This window comes from Labrus bergylta, chromosome 21 (genome assembly GCF_963930695.1).
Source record: "Labrus bergylta chromosome 21, fLabBer1.1, whole genome shotgun sequence".
NCBI lineage: Eukaryota > Metazoa > Chordata > Actinopteri > Labriformes > Labridae > Labrus > Labrus bergylta.
Genome location: NC_089215.1, coordinates 11,353,950 through 11,375,995, shown reverse-complemented (window position 1 = coordinate 11,375,995; position 22,046 = coordinate 11,353,950). Strand labels below are relative to the sequence as shown.

The 22,046-nt window shown below is 38.9% G+C and overlaps 1 protein-coding gene across 2 annotated transcripts; it reads right to left on the bottom strand.

Moving 5' to 3' along the window:
- Window positions 1-6: 6 nt before the first annotated feature.
- Window positions 7-21,170, bottom strand: nrap (nebulin-related anchoring protein). Of its 2 annotated transcripts, XM_065949862.1 has the most exons (43): window positions 20,915-21,170; window positions 20,005-20,099; window positions 19,778-19,865; window positions 16,985-17,089; window positions 16,662-16,769; window positions 16,430-16,534; window positions 16,180-16,284; window positions 15,961-16,068; window positions 15,770-15,877; window positions 15,409-15,516; window positions 14,510-14,626; window positions 13,669-13,773; window positions 13,397-13,504; window positions 12,959-13,063; window positions 12,716-12,814; window positions 12,483-12,587; window positions 12,236-12,343; window positions 12,019-12,126; window positions 11,716-11,913; window positions 10,688-10,792; window positions 10,492-10,590; window positions 10,306-10,410; window positions 8,823-8,930; window positions 8,535-8,692; window positions 8,251-8,404; window positions 8,046-8,150; window positions 6,263-6,361; window positions 5,902-6,006; window positions 5,668-5,775; window positions 5,330-5,443; window positions 5,042-5,239; window positions 4,746-4,850; window positions 4,352-4,450; window positions 4,084-4,188; window positions 3,882-3,989; window positions 3,465-3,776; window positions 3,270-3,374; window positions 2,291-2,389; window positions 2,070-2,174; window positions 1,863-1,970; window positions 1,237-1,548; window positions 394-549; window positions 7-300 (listed from the first exon to the last, which is right to left on the bottom strand). In XM_065949862.1, exons 1-43 carry the CDS (start codon window positions 20,978-20,980, stop codon window positions 7-9), a joined length of 5,415 nt encoding a protein of 1,804 aa, XP_065805934.1. In that variant the 5' UTR covers window positions 20,981-21,170. The 2 variants fall into 2 exon arrangements, with proteins under 2 accessions (XP_065805934.1, XP_065805935.1); XM_065949863.1 differs by lacking the exon at window positions 16,985-17,089.
- Between the last annotated feature and the right edge of the window lie 876 nt (window positions 21,171-22,046).

The window sequence follows — 22,046 nt, the reverse complement described above, 5'->3', positions numbered from 1 at the left end:
TCAGCTCTAAGCGTCCTTTATCGCAGCAGCTTTATTAGACATGGATGACGTCACTGAGCTCTGGAGAGCAGCTGATGAGGAGGACGAGGAGGAGCTCTGCTTCTTCTCCATGGATTTGAACGAGGACGTTGTTGTAGTGGAGGACTTTTTCTGGACCGTCTGGATGGTCTTCATCCTTTTGACGTGAAGGACCTCCATGGCGTCCATGTTGACACCTTTGTGAACCTCCTCGCTGGTCTCCACCTCCTCTGAAGTCTGCTGATTTTGTTGCTGCAGCTCCATCTGCTGCTGGTGATGCAGCTGAATGAACAAAGAAGAGGAAGTTTTAAGCGACCTTTATAATATAGACGATTGATTTATCAATGATAGAATTGATCTTCCTCAGGTCCTCACCATCATCATGTGCTGATACTTTGCGATGGCCTCGTCTGTGCTGACCCCCTCAGCCAGCCCCAGCTCTGCAGCCCGGCGGGCGAGCTCGGCCTTATGGGAGCCTGGAGGGGTCCAGCCCGCTCCTTTGATCCAGTTCAGGTCTGACTTGTAGTTCACCTGCAGCAAAAGGGTGCAAAAATGATTTTGGTGAACTGATACTGTACAGTTGTAGGAATCAAATATGTTTAAGTGGGTCTACAATACAATACTTGGATGAAGATCACCATATTTCAAACTAAAATGAATTTTACTTTAGCAAACAAAAATAAATTGCCAATTAGCACGTCCAGTGGATATATGGCAACATTAGTATTCATCATGTCTCATCAGAGACAAAATTAGTCTAATATTTCCTTGAATTTATTCTTGGTCTGCACCATGTCACGAGGGAACCACCCAGCTCTTAAGCAGCTAAATGCTCCACTATGTTCACCAGCAAGTTGACAACTTTGTCTATCCACCTTCAGGATACAATTCTTTTTGGGGGATTTTCTACTTAAAAAGCTGCCTGCTGTGTCTGAAACAACGATTAATGTTGATAAATATGCACACAATTCTTAACTGAAATACCAAAGTTATCAAAATAAAGATATTGATGAAGGGTTGCCCTATCAGGACATGAAGTTGGGGGATATTGCAAGTGTTGTATTACTGTGTTGTAGTTGTGACATAAAGAACAAGGGAAAATCAATCTGTTGCATGTGAAAAACATGACTATATTAATTACATTTACTTGAATATAGGCACTGACTGGTGCAGAACAACTTAAGAAAAACAATGTACTCCAAATTCACCAGGACTTACATCACTCTGCAGCTTATAGGCCTGCTTGGCGTGCTTTACATTGAGCTGCTCGGGGTCACAAGTGTAGTCGTGGAGTTTTTGGCGGTAGGTGAGGTCACTGGCCTGAGCCTGACTCTTCTTTGCCAGCAGGAACTCGGGCTGGTCGGCATGCATTTTGAAGTGGGCCTGATCTTCTTTAGACTGCCGTTTGTACTCCAGGTTGCTCTGGAGTTTGCTTGCTGCCATATTGTGCATCATCTTGGGGTCGTCCTCCACACAGCGCAGCCCCACCTGCTGGCCTTTCTCCTTCACGTGGGACTCTTTGTAGCGGAACTGAAAAAAATAGATAATATTGTTCAAGTTTAATAGCTTACTCTGAGATGCATTTCCTAATTCAAGATTTACAAGCTAATACTTTAGCATGCAGATAATTATGCTTTAAGCTTTTGGGTTGAAAATATAATGACTTGAAGCTTTATGAATGAGGTGTAGGCATAATATTAAAGGTAAAGTGGCCCTACAGCTTCTTTTTTTTAAATCATCATTTAAACAGAAAAAGGTTGCTGCAAATAGACTCATGTTTTCTCTTTGAGAAAGACTAAAGGAGCTGAAATCGTGTGACAAACTGAACCACCACGTGGACTCACATCACTGGCGATTTCTCTGGAGGCCTTGGCGGTTTGGAAGGGTATAGCGTCCAGCCTCAGATCGCAGCCTGATGTCTTCACTTGCTCCCCAGACGCCTTGTAAACTTTCTTCATGGTGTAAAATGTTTAAAGAGTTTAAAAAACACATCACACAGTGGTATCGGCTTCTAATCTGTGAAATGTTGAGATTGTGATTTTGTGCCTTACATCACTGATCTGCTTGGCGTTCATCTTGGCTCTGACAAAGTCTGGATCATCTGAGTGTAAAGTGTATTTGTGCATGTCGTCATTCTTCCCAGCTTTGTACAGCCTCTGCAGTGTCAGGACATCAACAGGACATCAGCATTTATGATTTTGAAACAGATGTTTTAAAAGGTAGAACAAGACTTTGAATCATTTCTCAAGCCTTTTTATGTTTTGCACCTCACCTCGCTGCACTGCTGGTAGCTCGTCTTGGCGTGGACGATGTCCGGAGAATCAGCCACTGAGGTGAACCTCAGGCTGTCTGGCAGCTGACGATACTTCTTCTGCATGACAGAAGGGCACAGGCACTTTAGCAGCAGGAAAATCAGATTGCCATGTTTTTTGTTAAACTATGTCACATTTAAAGTGGAACACACTGTGTTTAAAGGTCACATATGTAAGATATTTACTGAATTAAATCATAAAATCCCCTTACTATATCATCAGACATTAAGGAAATATGTTATGTTGAAGTGCTCGCTTATCTGTCGACGCAGCAGTCAGTATGTCATCCTTTTAAGTTTCAATTCTGGTGCGGATTTTTTTGTTTTGACCAGAGAAGATAGGCGGTTTTAAGGTCATGCAAACCAACAGGTATTGCAGGGACGGAAGCGGGCAAGTAAACTGGTTCAGATATAACTGATTCTACCCGACCTAAAAAGCCTCGGCATTGTTCTAACAAGATTCAAGACCAGACACGTGCAGCAGTGAAACAATGATTTAACCTATCCAAGACCAAATGTTGTTTTTCTTTTTGAACATAGAGCTTAAAGATGACTCTAGAGATGCAGAACAAGTCTTTACATATACTATCCAGTGTGTAGTTACAAGTATCTGCAGGGAGTTTCATCAAAAACAAACATATAAATGGTCTTTTTATGAGCTGATGTTAGTATTTACAGTCACCCTTTTTATTTGATTTGACAACTCTGAAACCAACAAATATAACACTAACGAATGCTTCGGGAAGACTTTAAAACTGTACCAACATCTTCATGTGAGAAAGTAAATTTAACTGAAAGAATACTGTACTGTAAAATGAAAGAACCAAGTATCAACACTCCATAAAACTTACTTTAAGATAATAGGAGTTTTTTTCCCCATAACACTTTGAGGGCGTTCAGGTCCTATAACTTTACTACGAAAATATCAAAATGTTCTCACATCACTTATAAGTTCTCCAGCCTTCTTAGCAGACTCCAGCTGAGGAGCACCCACGCCGTCCCAGGCCACACCCTTCATGTAATTAAGGTCGGACTTGTACAGTTTCTACACGCACGGAAAGAAAACATGTCAGCCAAGTTTGATCCCCAAAAAAATGAATGTCCTCCTCAGCTCCTCTGGAAACTGATCTCTCACCTCACTCTGCAGGTTGTACGCTGTTTTGGCCCACTTGACCTTCATGTCATCAGGCAGCACTGTGTACTCGTGCAGCCTCTTCCTGTAGTCCTGTTCGCTGGCGAGGGCCTGAGCGTTCTTAGCTGTCACCAGGTGGATCATGTCATGGTTGAGGTGGTACTGCCCGCTGGTCGTCAGAGCGTCCTTGCGGTACTCCTGGTCGCTGGCGAGCCGGCCGGCCTGCAGGCAGTGCAGGAGAAGTGGGTCGTCCAGGACGCTTTTCACACCGATGTGCTTCCCTTTTTCCAGCACGTGACTGTGTTTGTAGTTGTACTGCAGGGATACACAAGTTAAAGCTGTTTATTCTTGTATTATGCTACAATTAAGAAGTTATATGACAAATAGAAATCCTGGGGGGGGGGGGGTTTCCGATCTTACATCACTGGCGATGCCCGTGGAGCTCTTGGCAGCCTGGAAGGGGATGTCCTGCATGGTGAGCTTGTAGCCCTGAGCTCGCAGAGTGTGCCAGGACTCTCTGTATTTGCTCTACAGCAGAGAGAAAACAATCTCCAACAATTATTAACCTTAAGAAAACACACTTTTTAAAAGAAGCAATGTTTGTTGGTGTATAGGTCCCTACCTCACTAAAGTTGGCTGCATTTATCTTTGCTTGTGTAATCTCTGGTCTCTCAGATGTTATTGTGTAGTTATGCTGGTCGCTCACCCCTTTCTCTTTGTACAAGCGCTGAGAGAGAGAGAGAGAGAGAGAGGGGGGGGGGGGGGGGGTAAATTATCAGTCTTTTGACCAAGTTACAATGTCAACATTACTCAGCAAATAAATGAAAAAAAAACAGAAAAGAAAAACCAGGAAAGAGTTTCTAGAACAGTTGTAAAGCAGATTTTCTCACTTCATTTGTGATCTGTCCGCTGAGTTTTGCGTGGACAATATCTGGAGAGTCAGCGATAGAGGTGTGCTTGAAGTTGTACGGCTGCTGGCGGTACTTTTTCTGTCACAAAAGAAACAATGGTTAGGCTCTACAATATTTTTTGTGTGTAGATTCAGAGGTTATTTAGTTGAACATTTTGTATTTCTAACAAGAAAACATCCACAATCCGTAAAGATGACAGAGAATAATAGTAAATAACCACACAGTATATGTTCTGAAATCACAATAATATCATGTAGATGACACCTGAAATTCATATAGACTTTCATGGAAACATTAAGTTTGGAATCTACAGTACATTTAAAAGATTGAGAAAGGGATAAGAAAATGACAAAACAAGGTAAAGATGTCTCACATCACTGATGAGGTCTGTGGCCCTCTTGGAGCCTTCTATCTGCAGAGCCCCTGTGCCGATCCAGGCTGCACCTCGCAGGTAGTTCAGGTCAGAACGATACACTTTCTGTGACATACACACACATGGAAACACACATTTTTAACAATGGACGTTTTTTCATATTCAACTCAGGACCACCCAGTTGGGGTATTTGATTTTTTGTATGTTCTAAACAAGAGAAGGAGAAAGTATGCACAGAATACTTTGTTAAAATCAGTACCACATATTGTTTGCAGCCACCTGCTGCCTTGTCTCACCTCACTCTGCAGGGCGTATGCTCTCTTTGCAGCCTGCACCTTCATGTCATCAGGTAGCGAGGTGTACTGATGCAGGGTGAGCCTGTAGTCCTGATCGCTGACCAGAGACTGAGCCTTTTTAGCATGAGACACCCCCAGCATGTCCATGGACAGGTGGAACTTGGAGAGCTCCTTTGCTGAGTCCTTCTTGTATTTGATCTGGAGAGGGAAAAGAGGCCGTGTGTGTTACACATAATCAACTGTTTTATTTGCTTCTGTTCTTTTTGTACAACAGTTACAATAACTCACATCACTTTGCAGCTGGCTGGCATGGACAGAGTGCGCGATGTTGATGTCACCGTCCAGTCCTTTCAGACCGATCATCTTCCCTTTGTTCTTCTCAAATTCTCCTTTGTACTTTTGCTGAAGCAACAAAGAATCATTTTATTCCAGGTGCTGTTGTGAAATTAAATGCATCACTGTGCTGAGCAATCGTTAGGATAAAACTGATAACTCTTTTTTTTAGGTTTAGACTTTTATGAGTGGGCCAGAAAATTTAAGAAAGTCTCCTTAAGTAGAACAAGAAACTATCTGCAACTTTTGCAGGTAACTTTTCGATGATAAAGAAGAGTACGCTGAAAGCTTACATCACTGAGGATCTCTGCTGATGCTTTGGCAGACTGGAAAGGAATGGCGTCCAGACTCAGCTTGTATCCCCCGTCTCGAACCTTAGTCCAGGATTCCTTGTAACAGCTCTGAAAATGTACACAGCAGAAGTTTAAACACAGTTTCACATGAACGACCTGTCCCAAAGAAAAAAACCCAGAGGATGGATTGATTTGCTACAATTTTTTTTATGTATCTGTGTGAGCTTTGCTTACCTCACTGATGTTCATAGCATTGATTTTGGCCTGGACTAGCTCAGGCAGCTCTCCACTAAGTGTGTAGTTGTGCTTCATGTTTTCACCTTTCTCCTTGTACAACCTCTGTAAAGAAGAAAATAAAGCATTACTGATACCTGATCACTTACAGGTGTCTTTGTTTACACCACATATTTACAGTATTCATGTGAAGCCATCAGTGCAGGAGTCAGACATGCAGAAGTTTGCCCAAAGTTTAGCCAAAAAAAAGTCCGACATTTTAGCAAAATTTGACAAATCCATTATGGAGAAGCTTTAAAAATACATCACATTGCATGCATTTGAGTTGCACACTGTATATATATACGACAGCTGAACTTACATCAATGGCCAACTTGTTGCTAAGTTTGGCCTGAACCATCTCTGGTGTGTTTTCAACGCTGGTAAACTTCAGAGAGCTCACATCCTGACGGTACTTTTTCTAGAGAGGTAAATATCAACATTAAATCCTTGTAGATGCCACAGTGTAATACAGCTATAGAAAACTGATGCACATGCATTTAATGAGCAGTAGAGGGCACTGTGTTATCAACTGACTAACAAATAAACTGCCTGCAAAATTATACAATTTAAAAATTCATTTAAAAATGTTTGTATACGAAATAGAGATATACAGTGAACCTGAAGGTACATAGATAGAGGGCACTCAATGTGTCTGTTCTATTCATGCACAGTCTATCATTTCATGGTCTAATGTTGGAAAGCCTGACCGGGATGACCCTTTAAATATGGGTCAGCTGCTTATGAAGAGGTTATGAATAGAGCCTGGTGTTGCCAGTTTGCACTAGATGTGTCACAGAAAGATCTTTATGCACTGCTTGCACACATCTATGAAAAAGATTTTGTAAAAACAAAATGTCATAGGTCAGAAAGAAAGGTTTTCCATATCTATGAAAAAATATATATTTGGGCTTTTATAAAGAGGTAAAAGGTTGAGAGGGTTGATTTTTTTGAAAGATGAAAACTAGCCTCTGAGCAAGCTTTTGTTTGATCAGAGGATAGTTTCTTATCGATATATACATTCAAAAGTCTATTAAAGCTCCTGTGAGGAGTTTTTCAATTTAAATAAAACAGACTGAAATTCATACAGATGCCTCTATATATATAGAGGCATCTGATAATGATTATTCTAAATAGTTATTTAATATAGGAGTCCCTAATATTGGGTATGTGTCAGACAAGGTGACTGGCAGCACACTGCCACAACAGCCTTTTTTATTTTTTTCCAACCTGCCCAACTGGCAAATGATCAGTAAAGAGGTTAGTTGTCCCGCTTTTCCACAGAGGTCGCCAAAATTGACACAACTCGAAAAAGCCTCAAAGGAGCTTTATATCATACGATGTCAAAGATATAAGAAATCCCAATGTCTAACTTCTTCTCTTGTTTTTGTTATTGTAAACTAGAAATGAATGTTAATATAATAACCAGGGTCCACATACGGATTTCAAAGGACAGAAGTTAACAATATAAAGCCAGTATGCCGTGTTTTCCAATAAGACACAGACACTTATACAAGAATAGCTTGGCACAAATAAGCCCTTATGAAACTGGACACTGGGCATTAAGGAGGATTATTATAGTCTTTATCCAAGAGGGGTTGAATGGCAAAAAGGTGCAACGTCAAAACATCCTAATTTTCCTGATCTCTCTAATGACAGTGAAAGAAATGTGAACAAACGAACAAGTAAGCCCTAATGATCCTTTTAATATGTGACAGCTTTAATTAGTGTAATCAGTCTGGTCTCTTGTCATAGCCGGGTGAAGCCCACATACTTAACCCAGTTTCTGGAGAGCAGGAATGGTCCACTGCTCTCAAAATATATTCTGACCTCAGCTGTAAACCTAGATATGTGCCTTCCAGCTATACGTTACACAATTATGCATATCTCTTTCTCATGCCCCTGTGGTAGTATACCTACATGTTTTTCTGGTTGTGAATAGCACTGGGGTGTGGTTAATCAGATGCTTCATGATATGTGAGTTTTAACGTGGGTCAAGGAAAGAATCACACTGGTTTTGTTGGTTAGCATTTAACCACACATCTCTAGACACATCCCTCTATTATATAATGTTTATTTTCCGATTGCAATGGATTAAAAATTACCTCGCTTAGGACCTCCCCAGCTTTCTTCGCCTGCTGGACATCCAAAGATTTTGAGGCCTCCCAGCCGACGCCCTTCATCCAGTTCAGATCTGACCTGTACTGTTTCTAAATAAACAGATACAGTAGACACACAACTTTAAACTTCAGTTGTGTTTCCTTTGGTATAAAACAGGCTTTTATATGACTGTCTACATATGAGACTTACATCGCTCTGCAGTCCATAGGCCTTCTTAGCCCAGGCCACCTTCATGTCATTTGGCAGAGTTGTGTAGTCATGGAGGACAGTCTTGTAGTTGGTGTCAGTTGCCAGGTCTTGGGCCTTCTTGGCATGGCTGATGTTAAGCATGTCCAGGTGAAGACTGTGAAGGAGAATAATTTCATACTGTAAATTTTGTTCTGGTACAACAAGATCACATGAACATAGGTTCAATGGATAGTTATTATAGTATTAAAGAGTTCAAATGGCTTATTAAAGGTAAGGAGCCTCACCTGTATTTGGTCTTAGTGTCCTCGTAGTCCTTCTTGTAGTTGAGGCCACTCTGTAATTTGGTGGCCAGAGCAGAGTGAGCCATCTGAGAGTCATCACTGACCGACTTAATGCCAATCACCTTTCCTTTGTTTTTCTCATAACTCTCCTTGTATTTGACCTGCAGGGATAGTAGATGATAAGGGTTTTAACAAAAGCCAGCATATACAAGTCCAAATCTATGATAGCACGTTCAAGTTTTTCTCCACAGGGAAATTTTAAGTTGCAGACAGTTTTTTAGAATAACTCACATCACTGGCCAGGTCTCTTTTGGCTTTAGCTGTGAGAATAGAAAGAGAGTCCAAATGCAGCTCGAAGCCCTTCTCCCTCTGCTTCTCCCAGTTGCTCCTGTACACTTTCTAAAAACAAAAAGGAAAGGCATCTGTATTAACTCTAATTTTTGAACATATTAAAAGGAGATAGTGAACTTCCTCCATTAAGATAGGTTTAAATGGACTATAAACCTCCTTTGAAAGAGGTTTGATTCTGTTATTTCTTCTTTGATTGATTAAATAAATAAATCTAAGGATGACATTGAAAAAAAGTGTTGACATATGCATGGTGTAATGACAGTTTGAAATTCTCTTTTGCTCCCAATTAAAAAAGTCAGTTGAAAGAATCAAGATCAAATGATCTTTGTCAGAAAATGAAAATTTGAAAAGAAAAGATGTGAGGCAGCTCCCATTGCTTTAATATCGACAGAATATTAAATTGCACGGCACTTCTTGAATACCCAGATCATTTCTGAGGAGACTGTAAGGTTTGATCAACATTCTGGCCACATGCAAGTCAAACTGGCCATGAAGGACCTTTTTGTTCAAAACGTTACATGGACCTAGTGCCATTTAAACTTCTAAACAGGGAAAGTGCATTATGTCATCTTCAAATTAGGGGTTAGGGTTGAAATGGTAATCCAATTGTCTTTATTTCGAATTAATGGACAAAGTCCATCAACGTAATGCCATGTGAGGACACTTGGAGTGTGGAGTCACAAGAATCAGAGGTTAAAGATATACCGTTGGTTCCAAAAATAATTGAGATTGTCCTTCTACTAAGAGCAGATCATGTGAAACCAGGTCAAGTTACACAGTCATAACTGTTTAGTATGCTTTCCTTTACTCTGTTACACCATAAAAACATCCTCCTATAACAACTCTATTGTTGGCGAAACTTCACTTTAAGTGAATTTGCCTTTTGATTAAAAATAAGGTTGTTTATTGTATATTCTATTTAACAAACATGGGAGGCAAACTGACATGAAATGTATGCTAGCTTAAGCATATTGTGGTCTCCTAATAATAATAATAATAATAATAATAATAATAATAATAATAATAATAATGATAAGAGCAACTAGATCAAAATCTTGCAAAAACATTACCAGTCCAAACACTGATCCCTGAGGTACACCACTCACTATCATCAAGAAAAGAAAACTATATCTTACAAAACAACGTAAATTAGAAAAGGTTAGCATATCTCAAAAACTTGTCATATATATCAGTTTGATTGTATACTATTAAAGTGCTAACAAAAGTTGAGGTACATTTTTTATTCATGTTTTTAATTGTATTATTCCAAAAGTTAATTTTATGATATTAATGAGGTATAGTCTTCATCAATGGTCTTCATCAATCAATTTTGTTGTAATGTATAATTTATAGACACTTTTATGTATACACTATTGCTATAATGTATCTGGCTTCTTGGAATAAAAGACAAAACATATCTTACCCCGCTGAGAAGGTCAGCGTTAGCCTTTGCTTGTCTGAACAGAGGCTCATCTTTTGTCATGGTGTACTGGTGTATCATCTGCTCTGTGTCGGCTTTGTATGCCAGCTGGAAATCAGAAAGATAAATGTTTTAAGAGTTCAGCTGACTTAAATGTTAATGACTGCATCATAACAGTGAAGACCTTACATCGCTCTGCAGTTCTTGGCTCTTCTTGGCATGTTTGATGGACAGATCGTCGGCTACATGGGTGAACTTGATGCTGTCAGCCTTCTGACGGTATTTAGTCTGTAAGAAAAAAGGCAGTTAATAGATAGTGTATCTTAAACAATATAAAGTTAATTATCAAATGGAATCAAGTACACAAAGACACAATTTTGCTCACATCACTAAGCATCTCTCCAGCTTTCTTGGCTTGGGTGATATTCATACATCCTTCAGTCTCCCAGCCCACTCCTTTCATCCAGTTCAAGTCTGAGCGATACTGGTTCTGTGGAGGGACAAAAAGTGTCAATAATTTTGGCATAGCAGATATTTTCAAACACCATCAAACACCTCTAATGCCAGTAGAAAAAACTATTATTATTATTATCATCATCATTATCCTTACACTGGTGTATACTAACCCTAGATGTCATGAGAGCCAACATTGTTTTATGGCTTGACTTGCTACCTACACTGGAAAAGTGTCATGAAAGTTCTCATTTCATGACATTCAAAAAGTAAGATTAACCTGCCCCATTATTAGATATGTTTCATTTTTTACAAGCCATTAGAATTTTATTTTTTGCTTATCATATATTGAAATAAGATGTTTAAAGGACTTTAATGTTGAATATGGCTTTATATGAGATATTTTTGACCAGAAGTTACACAAACACACTTTTTGTGACTTGAGTTCTGCAGTGTAACTTATTAGTGTGACTTATGTACAATTATACAAGAAAATCAGATTGTTAACTGCTAAACATTCAGATAACTAACATTAACCTGCTTAATAACTAATCTAAAATTAAAGAGATGGGAAATAGCTGTACCGAAATGTTGTTAGACTTTTTTTTTTACTAACATTACAGTAAACTCTTTGCTAGCAGCACAATGCTGTCTCACATATTACTAGTTCTTCTTTAAAACAGTAGTAGATAGTTGAAGCCATATTATGTATTTTAGCTGTGTCAGTTTCTGTTTCAGAGAAAGGGGAACAGGTACTGTAGATTTTTTGGCAGGGTTAACACATTTCAGTTTCTGGTTGCAGCCTTGATTGGCTTACATGCCATTACCAGATATAACATTTTAGACTGTATCAGAAACATTGCCAATACGATTATCGGTATCAGAAAAACTCCAGTAAAGCATCTTACTATTTGAACAATAAACCCGGATCTTATCTCTTCTTTTTGTCTTCTGTCTTACCTCGCTTTGCAGTGCGTAAGCCTTTTTGGCCTGCAGGACCTTGATGTCATCAGGCATGACGGTGTAGTCGTGCAGCTTCGTGCGATACTCCAGGTCACTGGCGAGCGCCTGAGCCTTTTTGGCGTGGCTCAGGTTGATCATGTCGTGAGGCAGACTGAACTGGCTCTGGCTCTCCTTGGAGCTCTTCCTGTATGCAATCTGATGAAAGCAATTCCAATAAATATACGTCAGAGTGCATATTATGTATACTTTGCTTGGGTCACATGAAATAAACCTGCTTCAGTGTAAAACAAATGTGCTTACATCGCTGCTCAGCTTGGCTGCTTGAAGAGAGTGAAGGGTCTTGGAGTCACTGAAGTTGACCCCAACCGCCTTTTCTTTGTCCTTCATGTACGTTTCTTTGTATTTAATCTGAAACCCATGTCCATGACATGATTTAATTATCATATTTGACTAAACCCAATTAAGTTTTTTGCTCCGACAGTCTCCTTGCAGTGGAGGATAGCGTGTGTTTACTTACATCACTGGCAAGATCACGGGAAGCCTTCGCTGCTCTGACACTCAGGTCGTCCACACCGATGTCGCAGGCTTTGGACTTGGTCTTCTCCCACTCCTCCTTGTATTTAATCTGTACCAATCAGATGTATATATTTAAATCATCAATCAAAAATTCTGATTTTATTTTCTCTGAGCATGGGAATGAGCCTCAGAAGTACACATACACACTGAAAGGATGGATGAGAGATTGTCACTGTGTTATAACTTACATCACTGCACAAAGCAGCATTAGCTTTGGCTGTTTTGATCTGGGGCAGGTCCTGAGACAGTGTGTACTGATGTTTGGTTTTCTCATAGTCTGCTTTGTAATTAAGCTAAAAGACACATGGACAACAAATCAAACTCAACAGTCATTATCTTAGTGCACAGCTGGAAAGTGCTGATGAAGTTGTCATGTTTTAATTATTGATCTTTGGTGGTGAGTTACTTGGCAAACACCTACTTTGCTGTTGAGCTTAGCATTTTTCCTGGCCAAAATAATCTCAGGTGTGTCCGTCACTGGACTGTATTTGACCTGGTCAATGTGTTGCCTGTAGTTCTTCTGCAGTCAAACAGAGAAAAAACAAACGTATTAAAAGTTTCAAATGCGAGGAAACTTTCTGTTCGGAAATGTTAATGTAATTGGCATGTTCCCAGATATTGACTGTAAGAAAAGAAAAAAAGGACATGAGTGGTAAGCGCTCACGTCTTTCAGTGGGTCCAGTTTCCTCTGGCTCTGGTAGCCTGGTGTTTGGGTAGCTGGGTAGTTGTATTCACCCTGCTCCTGTTCAACGCCTTGTTTATAAGAAATCTGGGAATTACAAGAAAACTATGTCAGTGATGTAACCGACATTGTATTTACTATATATGTATACAGTTCTATGATTAAAATACCAAGCAACGAAAGAAGACATTTGTATAGAGTATATCATTACAATAAAAATTATATGAACATATCAGAAATATATATATCCTTTCCTGTCAGCAGAAGAGACACTCTAGGGAATTAGAAGAGCCTTAAGATATCAAACATTTTAAAGATAGCCCTTGATTACAAAACCAGTGCAGTCACTTGTGGGATTTTATAATTTGTGTAAATGCCTTGACTTATAATGACAAGTCAATGATAAAAGAAAAGGCTTACATCACTGGCAAGCTTCCTGGCTTTCATGGCGTGCATCGTCCTCTTATCAATTCCAGAGTCTTCATAGTGGCCCTTCATACTGCTGGTATATTTCTCTTTATACTTGTTCTTTGAGAAATAAAAGAAGCGATGTAGGATTCTGTTACGTAACCATATGCACAGATGACATGTACACTTTGGTCAAATGTTTATATATTTTATATTTGATAGTTTTGTTGTGCTGGGGATGATTACAGAAGGGTATAATTTGTTGAAAAATGCATCACACTTACATCACTTGTGAACTGGGCAACTTTAGCAGCATTTTGAAACTGTGGTGTCTCACAGAAATTGATGCTGTGACCTTTGGTGTTCTCAAGGTCCTTCTTGTACTCGACCTGGTTAAAAATATGAAAAATGACAGCAGCGTCTTTGTTGAAATATTCATCACAGACCCCTGTTTTGTTGATGCAAAGCTAGAGCTAAAGTTGTGTGCTAAATTTAAAGTACCTTCCACTAATCAGTCACCATCAGTGACACCTTTCTATCATTGCTCAAGAGACTCAGAGTCCTGAAATCTTAAATATGTGTTGCTCAGCTTAACAATGACAGCATGGCACCATTCAACATGTCAGTGCCTTAAACACTTAAGCAACCAAACGAGGATAGTTTTGTCACCATTCAACGTTCATGCCATAACAGAACTATGTGCACAGAGAAGATGTGCACGTTTTTTTTATATATATACTCTTAAGGGCTGAGAATGTTGACTTTAACATGACGCTCCTGTCTGAGGTAACTTTATTTTGACAGGGTGTCCTTTGGCCTTGGAGGGAAGCTGTAACCCCAGCGGGTCAGCATGTCAGAGATGCCGAAAATGCAAGTTGGGTGGCTTCATGTCTGCTGGAAACTGACACACTATGCCTGATATTTCCAGCTCTACACATACACACACACACACACACACACACACACACACACACACACACACACACACACACACACACACACACACACACCTAGCAGCATCATTTGTCTCCGGCTTAAGTGTAGATTTAGGGATGCTTTTGATTCCAGCTTCACTGAAATGGAAAGGTTTTTTTTTTTTCACTAAATGAATATGGAAAAGCTCACCTCACTAACAAGCTTGTTAATCTTGCGGGCGTTCATCAAAGAAAGATTGTCCTCAGATGTCAGACTATGGAAGTGTGAGGTGCCCTTCATCTTCTTTAAGTCCTTCCTGTATTTCAGCTGCAAAGAGATGAGAGATAATGTAGTGTTTATATGAGGACAACATGTTGTGTGAGGAGATGGGTGGCATGCACACACATGTTTACACACACACATGCACACACACACGCACACATATTCTAATTTAGTAAGACTTGAGAGTTTAAAGAATGACGACATGCAGACAGGGAGGCTCTCATTGTTGTCCGTCATCTATTCTGCCCGGTGATGACACGGCCAGATGATGGATGAAGCTGTGGCTCTTACATTCTACACTTTGTTATGTTTTGACAGCATGCACAACACTGTTACACATGTGATACAGACTCCATTTTTAACTGCACAGCTTGCAGAGGTTCAGGCGAACCAACCTTTAATGTACTACTTTAATGTTATCCTCAAACTGTAAGGGGGAAAATGGGTGGCCAGTGGGCCTTCTGCTGAAGCACTTTTGTGGTTGAACTTGTGTACTACATTTTTTCAACTTGAAACAAGTACACAATCACAACACTAAAGCCTTTTCTTAACATGTTATATTTCAAATGGACACTGGTCCTAAACAGATTTGGTGACAAAATAAACATACATTGACAGAAGTGGAATATAACATAAATGCCTTTTCAGAAAATAAATTTTGACTTTTTTGTTTTTTAGAAAAAGAGATCCTGAAGGACCCACTTCACCTGTCAACTAATTGGGAGTTTTGAGATTATCCAACAAAATAGCCTCAAAATATACATCCACTCTAATGCAAGTCATACTGTACATGTAAGGGTGATTTGATGCTTTTACTTGATACTCACATCACTCGCGTTCTCCTGAGCTTTCTTTGCATGAGAATAACCAGGGGTGATCATGGCTGGGAAACTTCCTTTGCCCCGTTGTTGCTCGTACTCCTCAGTATAGGCAATCTGGAAAGACAGCATATTTATTTTATTCATTTGTAATTCCAAAATACAATAAATAATACAAAAATATCATAATTTTATTTTTTTACTCCCATAGCAAACTACTTTAAACAAGTCGGTTACCTAAATCTTACACTATGAAAATGTTGAATTTTTTTTTTAAATGACCTTTTATATTGGTTTATGCAAAATAAAGAGCTTTATGAGGCTTTTAAGTATAAAGTCATTATTAAAGAAGTAAGAGTGACTTCCTCACCTGGCTCAAGTTCTCTGCATTTTCTCTGGCGTGAACGGCTTCAGCCACAGCTGCCTCTGTGCTGGCCTTACCCTTTATCTCCTGTTCGTACATCTGACGATACTTTATCTGGAAGGACATTAAAAAAACATTACCAATGCATGATCAGGGTTCTGTAACAGTGTCTAGATTTTTTAATTTGGCTTACTTACATCACTAGCCTGCTCACTGGCCTTCTTTGACATCTTGTATCCAGGTGTCAGATGAGCAGGAAAACTCCCTTTACCTCTCTGCTGCTCGTACGCTTCTGTATAAGCATACTGCAGGGAAAACAACACAGTCATGTCTGTTTTTAACCAATGAAAGCTTCATAATATAAAACATAATTTTACATTCTAAAGTGACCATGAAATGCTAAAGGAAGGGCTTACATCGCTAACAATTTGACCTTGTTTCTTGGCCAGAAGCACCTCTGGTGGGTCAACAAAGGTGGTGTACTTTGAAACTCTCTCCTCATGTCCTTTTTTGTACTCCAGCTAAAGAGAAAAGAAAACATTACACATACAGCAGAGACACATTCATTGACCTCAGTTAATCATCTGATGTTAAATATTAGGGTTTGGATTTTGGCTATTTTGTGCAGGGAGGTAAAAAGAATCAAATATCTCATCGCTGACTTACGTTACTTGCCAGAGTATTGGCATTTTTAGCAGACTGGTACCCTGGGGTGATCATAGCAGGGAAGCTGCCTTTTCCTTTTGACTCAAACTCCTCTGAGAAATTCACCTGCAGAAGAAGCATAAAAGCAATCAAGGTTGACTGTCTAGTGTTGACTAAGAAATACATTCTTATAAAAGACACTGTAACCCGTAACATTTTTTGATTTATAAATGAGAGAAATATCTACACTCACATCACTGATGGTCTTCTGGGCCTGAGACATGGTAACTACCTCCTGGTTGGTCACAGTGCCAGAGTACCAGGTCTGCTGCTGTGAGAACTCAGACTGCGACTTAAAGGCCTGTTTGTATAATAAAGACAAACCTTAGCATTATCAACCACTCAGGAAACTGGTCGCACTGCACCTTTACTGCCTTACACTCAGAAAGAAAATGGATTCTTTGTTATATATGTTATAAAAATCTAAACCACCACGACATTACAAATTAGACCCAAGTTTGGGCTTGAACTCCCTTCAACTGGATGTAACGACCAGTTGCTTTTCTGGGAGTTTACCTGGCTAGACGTCTGATTGGCTAAGCGAGCCCTCTCCAGCTCCATGGACCTCATGTCTTGGTGGAAGGTGGACATAAAGCGTTCGCCATCTTCGCGATACTTCAGCTACAACACACACAAACACATAACAACAAGCGATAAGCAGAGGTCAGCAACACGTGCACATGCATACAGTACATGTGCTTACAGCATCCATTCTGGTATTGAACACACCAAATAAAGCCAACAAACAGTCATACTCTGACTCAGGACCACGGAGACAAGCATTATGCTATACTCAAGTTGTCAACTTTAAACCCGACATCCTGAGCGGGGTGCTTAATATTGTGGGGATTATTTTAAGTTGCTGTTATAAATAAATAGGATGTTCCAGTTAAGATGAAGCGGACCTGCCAGGAAGGATCTAGAATGGAGCACTGAGTGATGAAACTTTGAGCTGTTTGGCAATGATCCTTCAGCTGTTAAAATAACACAGTCATTTTGGAATAGCTGTTTTGCAATGGATAAGGGTCGCTTCTCTTGACAATCATTATATTAAGGGCTTAAAACTAAAGACTATACAAAAAAGAGAAATAGCCAAAGGCATGTCACATGAAAACTTCAGTTTTGAACCTTATAATAATAATAATAATAATAATAATAATAATAATACTTTATTTGTATAGCATTTTAAATACAGGTAAAGTACTCAGACAACAGACAATAAAAGCAAACAAGCAATAAAAACAGACTTAGAATAAAAGATTTTAAATATAAATGAAATCAATGAAATCAGAGTACAAAGCTTTGATGTAGAAGAATGTTTTTAGACTATTTAAGACTCTGAGAGTCTGATCTCCTCTGGCAGGTCTGTGGGCTCTGACAGCAAAAGCCTGTCCCCTTTTGTTTTCAGCGTTGAATTTGAACTGGAACAGCCAACAGAGCTCTGCCAGACGATCTCAGAAATACAGGGAGGGGTCAGCCCATGTTGTCACTTAAAATGTATGAAATGATCTAAAATCAATATTGAAACCAACAGGGTGCAATTGAAGGGATGCCAAAATCGGGGTTATATAGGCACATTTCTGTTCCAGTTAAAAGCTGGGCTGCTGCGTTTTGGATTGTTTGAAGGCGCTGGATTTTACTGAGATATCTCTGTCATCTCGTTCTTTTGATCCGTGACTGACCATATTTAGACAACAGGGCGATAGACACTCACCATATTCACACAGCTACTATCTTCCTCTGCCATCATAAATTGAACTTCACTATTAGTTGTGGGTCATATATATGTTATCTCTTATATCATCAGCATCTCAGCATTTCTCAATAGGCAACTGAAAAGACAACTGATAGACTATAGTGGAAAGCGATTTGTATTTTGGGTTAAATTTGAAGGTAAAACTTCATATTTGTTTACCCTTTTGTTTCCCTTAAACAACAGTTTATGCTAGCATTCAACTACTTCCTTGCTAACATTATGTTTGCAAGGGGGTTAAATCCTACTCCACATATTGATAGCTATTAACTTCCGAGGTAACATTATGTAGCTAGAAATTTACACCTATTCTAATGTACCGTGGTATACTAACAAAGGGTTAGCCTTCAGCCACTTCTTGGCTAACCACAATGTTATAGATAGCCTAGTGCTGGATGCACATGTTTGCTGTTTTTGGTTACATGTCATCAAATATGTTATTTAAACCTCAAAAAAAAAAATTATCTCTCTCTTTTCAGTTGCTGAGCACTCCAGCAGAGGTGAAATAATGTTGATTTGTCAAATACCCTATGTATATGATTTATAACCTGGAACACAGCAGTCTATTTATCAACAAGAGCAGACCCCCTGCTAGCCCCTAACAAAGAAGCCGGTTTAAGTCGAGTTAACCAAACTTTCTATCAAAACTTATGGTTGACTTTTAGCATAACCCAATAGCATCACTGAAAACTAATATTCCCAGAAAACTGGTAAAAAAACAAAAGCTCTGTATGTTATCATGCCGCCATATCATATTTTCAAAGACCCTGAACAGGATGGAGGGTCACTCAGCGTGGTCTAATGTCTGCCCTCAGATCAAATATCAACATGTTAAGTCCTACAACTTGCAAAGTACGACACAGCAGTAGCTGATGAGCTTGCTAGCCTACTGCTAATATAAGCATAAGGGCATTGCATGAGCTGGTAGACACAGACAGGCAGCAGCAGGTGGCAGGGAGAGGAAGGGATGCAGGGCTGTTTTTCCTGATGTATAATTTTAGCCCCCTGAAGTATAAAGTTAGTTAAGCCAAAGGGGGTTGTCTGGTCTCGGTCACTGGAACAGAAATAACCTGAGCCACAATCTCCATTCCTCACTGCTACCGTCACCATGGACTCAGAGCAGCCGTCCATAGTTCTATCTTCCAACCAATAAAGAGGAATAAGAGCTTTACAAAAAAATAAAAAAGATTACTCAGTTTTGAGTCAGATCTTGAAATTTTTACGTTTGAAATTTGAGGTTATTCTTTTTTTTTCAAAATAAGACGGTTTGTGCACTAATACAAAATCTGATCTACTTTGATTGAATTGCAATGCATGCATCACTCTCTGTGAACTATAGTCCTGAATATATAAAGTAACACAATGACCACTATGAATAGCATATTGAGTGTAAAGCCAGTCATGACCATCCCATGATTAATGTTCAACTCAGTCATGGCATAGACAGTTACTTATGTCAGCCTGTCAACAATGCACCTTTACGCGGATCAAGGCTGAAATATTTGGTTTCACGTTGCCACTTGTGTTTTCTTTTCTTGCATATGACATCATCTTACCTCACTGCTGGCCTTGCTTTGCTTCTTTGCATTGATGTTGACGGGGGTCTCATAGACACTTGTGAATGTGTTGTTCCTCGGATTGTGCCTGCAGTGATGGGATGTAATATTGGTTATCATTTTAATCATCAATTTTGAGCTCATGGAAACAAGAGTAACTTAAAAACTACCTCTTTTTTTAAAGATTACACAATATATCGTCAGGTGTTTTTGTGTCCATTACTTACACAGAGCAGTATGGCCTCTTCTTGTGGCTCACAAAGTTATTGGCAGTGAGGACCATCTTACAGACATCACAGTGAAAACATGCTTTATGCCAGTTCTAAAGGACAAAAAAATACAAAACACACAAGGATCTTAAAAACTCAATTCCAAGCTCAGAATTCATTAAAAAAAAAGTATCCTAATCTTTCCTATGTCGACAAAAAGTGCCAGGTAATCCAAAGGACCAAAATAAAGGTGGCAATCAAGCTTGATCTTTTAAGAGAATTTGCTGACCCTCTAATATAGCATGTAGGTCAGCGTTAATTTGTACATCTCATGCTTTCACTCATCCCAAAATCTTATGACAAGTGACCAATAGCACGTACTTCAACAGTCAACTCTATGTGGAAATAAACACTATTAGTTTTGTACAAAATGTGTTCTGATCCATAGCCTGTTGAATACTTTTGTAAAAAAGTTATTTTATATAATTGTTCTATTATCACTAGCAGTTCTTAAGTAGATGATGCATTACCTTGAAACTACTCTTATTGTAACTTCATTTTGCATTGTATACAGAAAAAGACAATCAATTTTATACTATTAGATTGGCTTAAATGTTGGCTGTATGGTTTTTCTGTTTTTCTATGGTAAATCACTTGCTATTGATGTTAACAGTTATCATATATTTGTGGACTACAGATTTTGACAAACATTTTACATGTTTTTGAATGTTTTGAGTAAAAAAAAAGTTGATTTGGAAACATACAATCAATCCCCTCAGTTATTTTGAATGTTTATAACGTACTATACTTAATTGGGAACTCTAACTTTCTTGTTAGTTCTAAATCGGATCAAAATTATTGGGAATGACTGTCAAAAAGTGACGATGGAAGATGTGGAAACTGTCTCCACAATATCTCTACGTGTTACCTGGTCAATGCAGTTGATCTTCTCAGCGGGGTAGACCACAAACCCACATCTGGCACAGGACTGCATGATGGATGTTTGTCCTTTTCTCCAAAATGTTTTTAAAAAATATCAAAAGACCTGTGTAAAAAAACAAGTGGGAAAGTCGGCAAAAGACAAGAGTCAGGTCAGTCAGGCAGAGAGGCTTCAGTTTAGAAGAGAGACGGCCAGTGACTCCCAGACAGTAGTGTAGTGCGTCTCTGGTGGAGGTAAACTTAGCTCTGTGACTATGAACTGACTCTTACTTGACACCATGTCCCATTATGGACCAACCCCCTCCATGGAGCATGCGAGAGGACTGGCTGAGTCCAGCTGTCTGTCTGCACAGAGAGAGAGAGAGAGACAGAGTTGAAATGTCACTGTATATGTGTAATGATCCACAGTTGGACGGTTAGGTCAACTTCACCTCGTCATGACACTACGACATAAAGACTAAACTTTATCAAGAAGGTATAATGACACATAAAAAGAAAATGATTTCAGTATTTAAGCAGCTCTTGACGTACTTGTGAAAAAAGCTACAGAAGTGATGACAGGAATATAAGGAAATAAATGAAGAAATATTAACATTAAAAGTTGAATGCAGTTTTTTTTCATTGTTACTTCTTTAATGCTGACAGTAATTGTGACGCATTCAGAGATCATACATGAGTATATACTAAATAAAGCAGTCTAGCAAAATATAAGCTGTTCTTACACACTGACTGTCTTTTTTTAAACCGTTACAACATGTTGTAAAACTAATAGTCAAGCAAACACACTCCTATCAATAACTATATTTGAGAAATCAATTAGGCTATCACACTTCGATTGTATTTTGGGTACTCAAAATGACATTATAGATATAGATTTGTTGTTCATGTTGGATATTTGAAATTAAAATTATGGTTATCTGCTAAATTAATCTCAAATTTCATATATTTAAAATAAATTTACTAGTCATGGTTTTTAATTTATATATACAAAAAGACAAATAATTTAAGATATCCATAATGTCATTAAATATCCAAAATTTAAATAATGAATCGAAACAACTGGATTGTAGATATCTGATATATGCTCTATTACAGATATCCAGAAGGTTTATTCAGAAAGA

Coding starts and splice junctions, on each gene's coding strand:
- nrap (XM_065949862.1), bottom strand. CDS start 20,980: ATGCAGTCCTGTGCCAGATGTGGGTTTGTGGTCTACCCCGCTGAGAAG. Junction 16,285..16,429: donor CCAATACTCTGGCAAGTAAC/GTAAGTCAGCGA, acceptor TTTTCTCTTTAG/CTGGAGTACAAAAAAGGACA. Junction 4,189..4,351: donor GCGGACAGATCACAAATGAA/GTGAGAAAATCT, acceptor TCTCTCTCTCAG/CGCTTGTACAAAGAGAAAGG.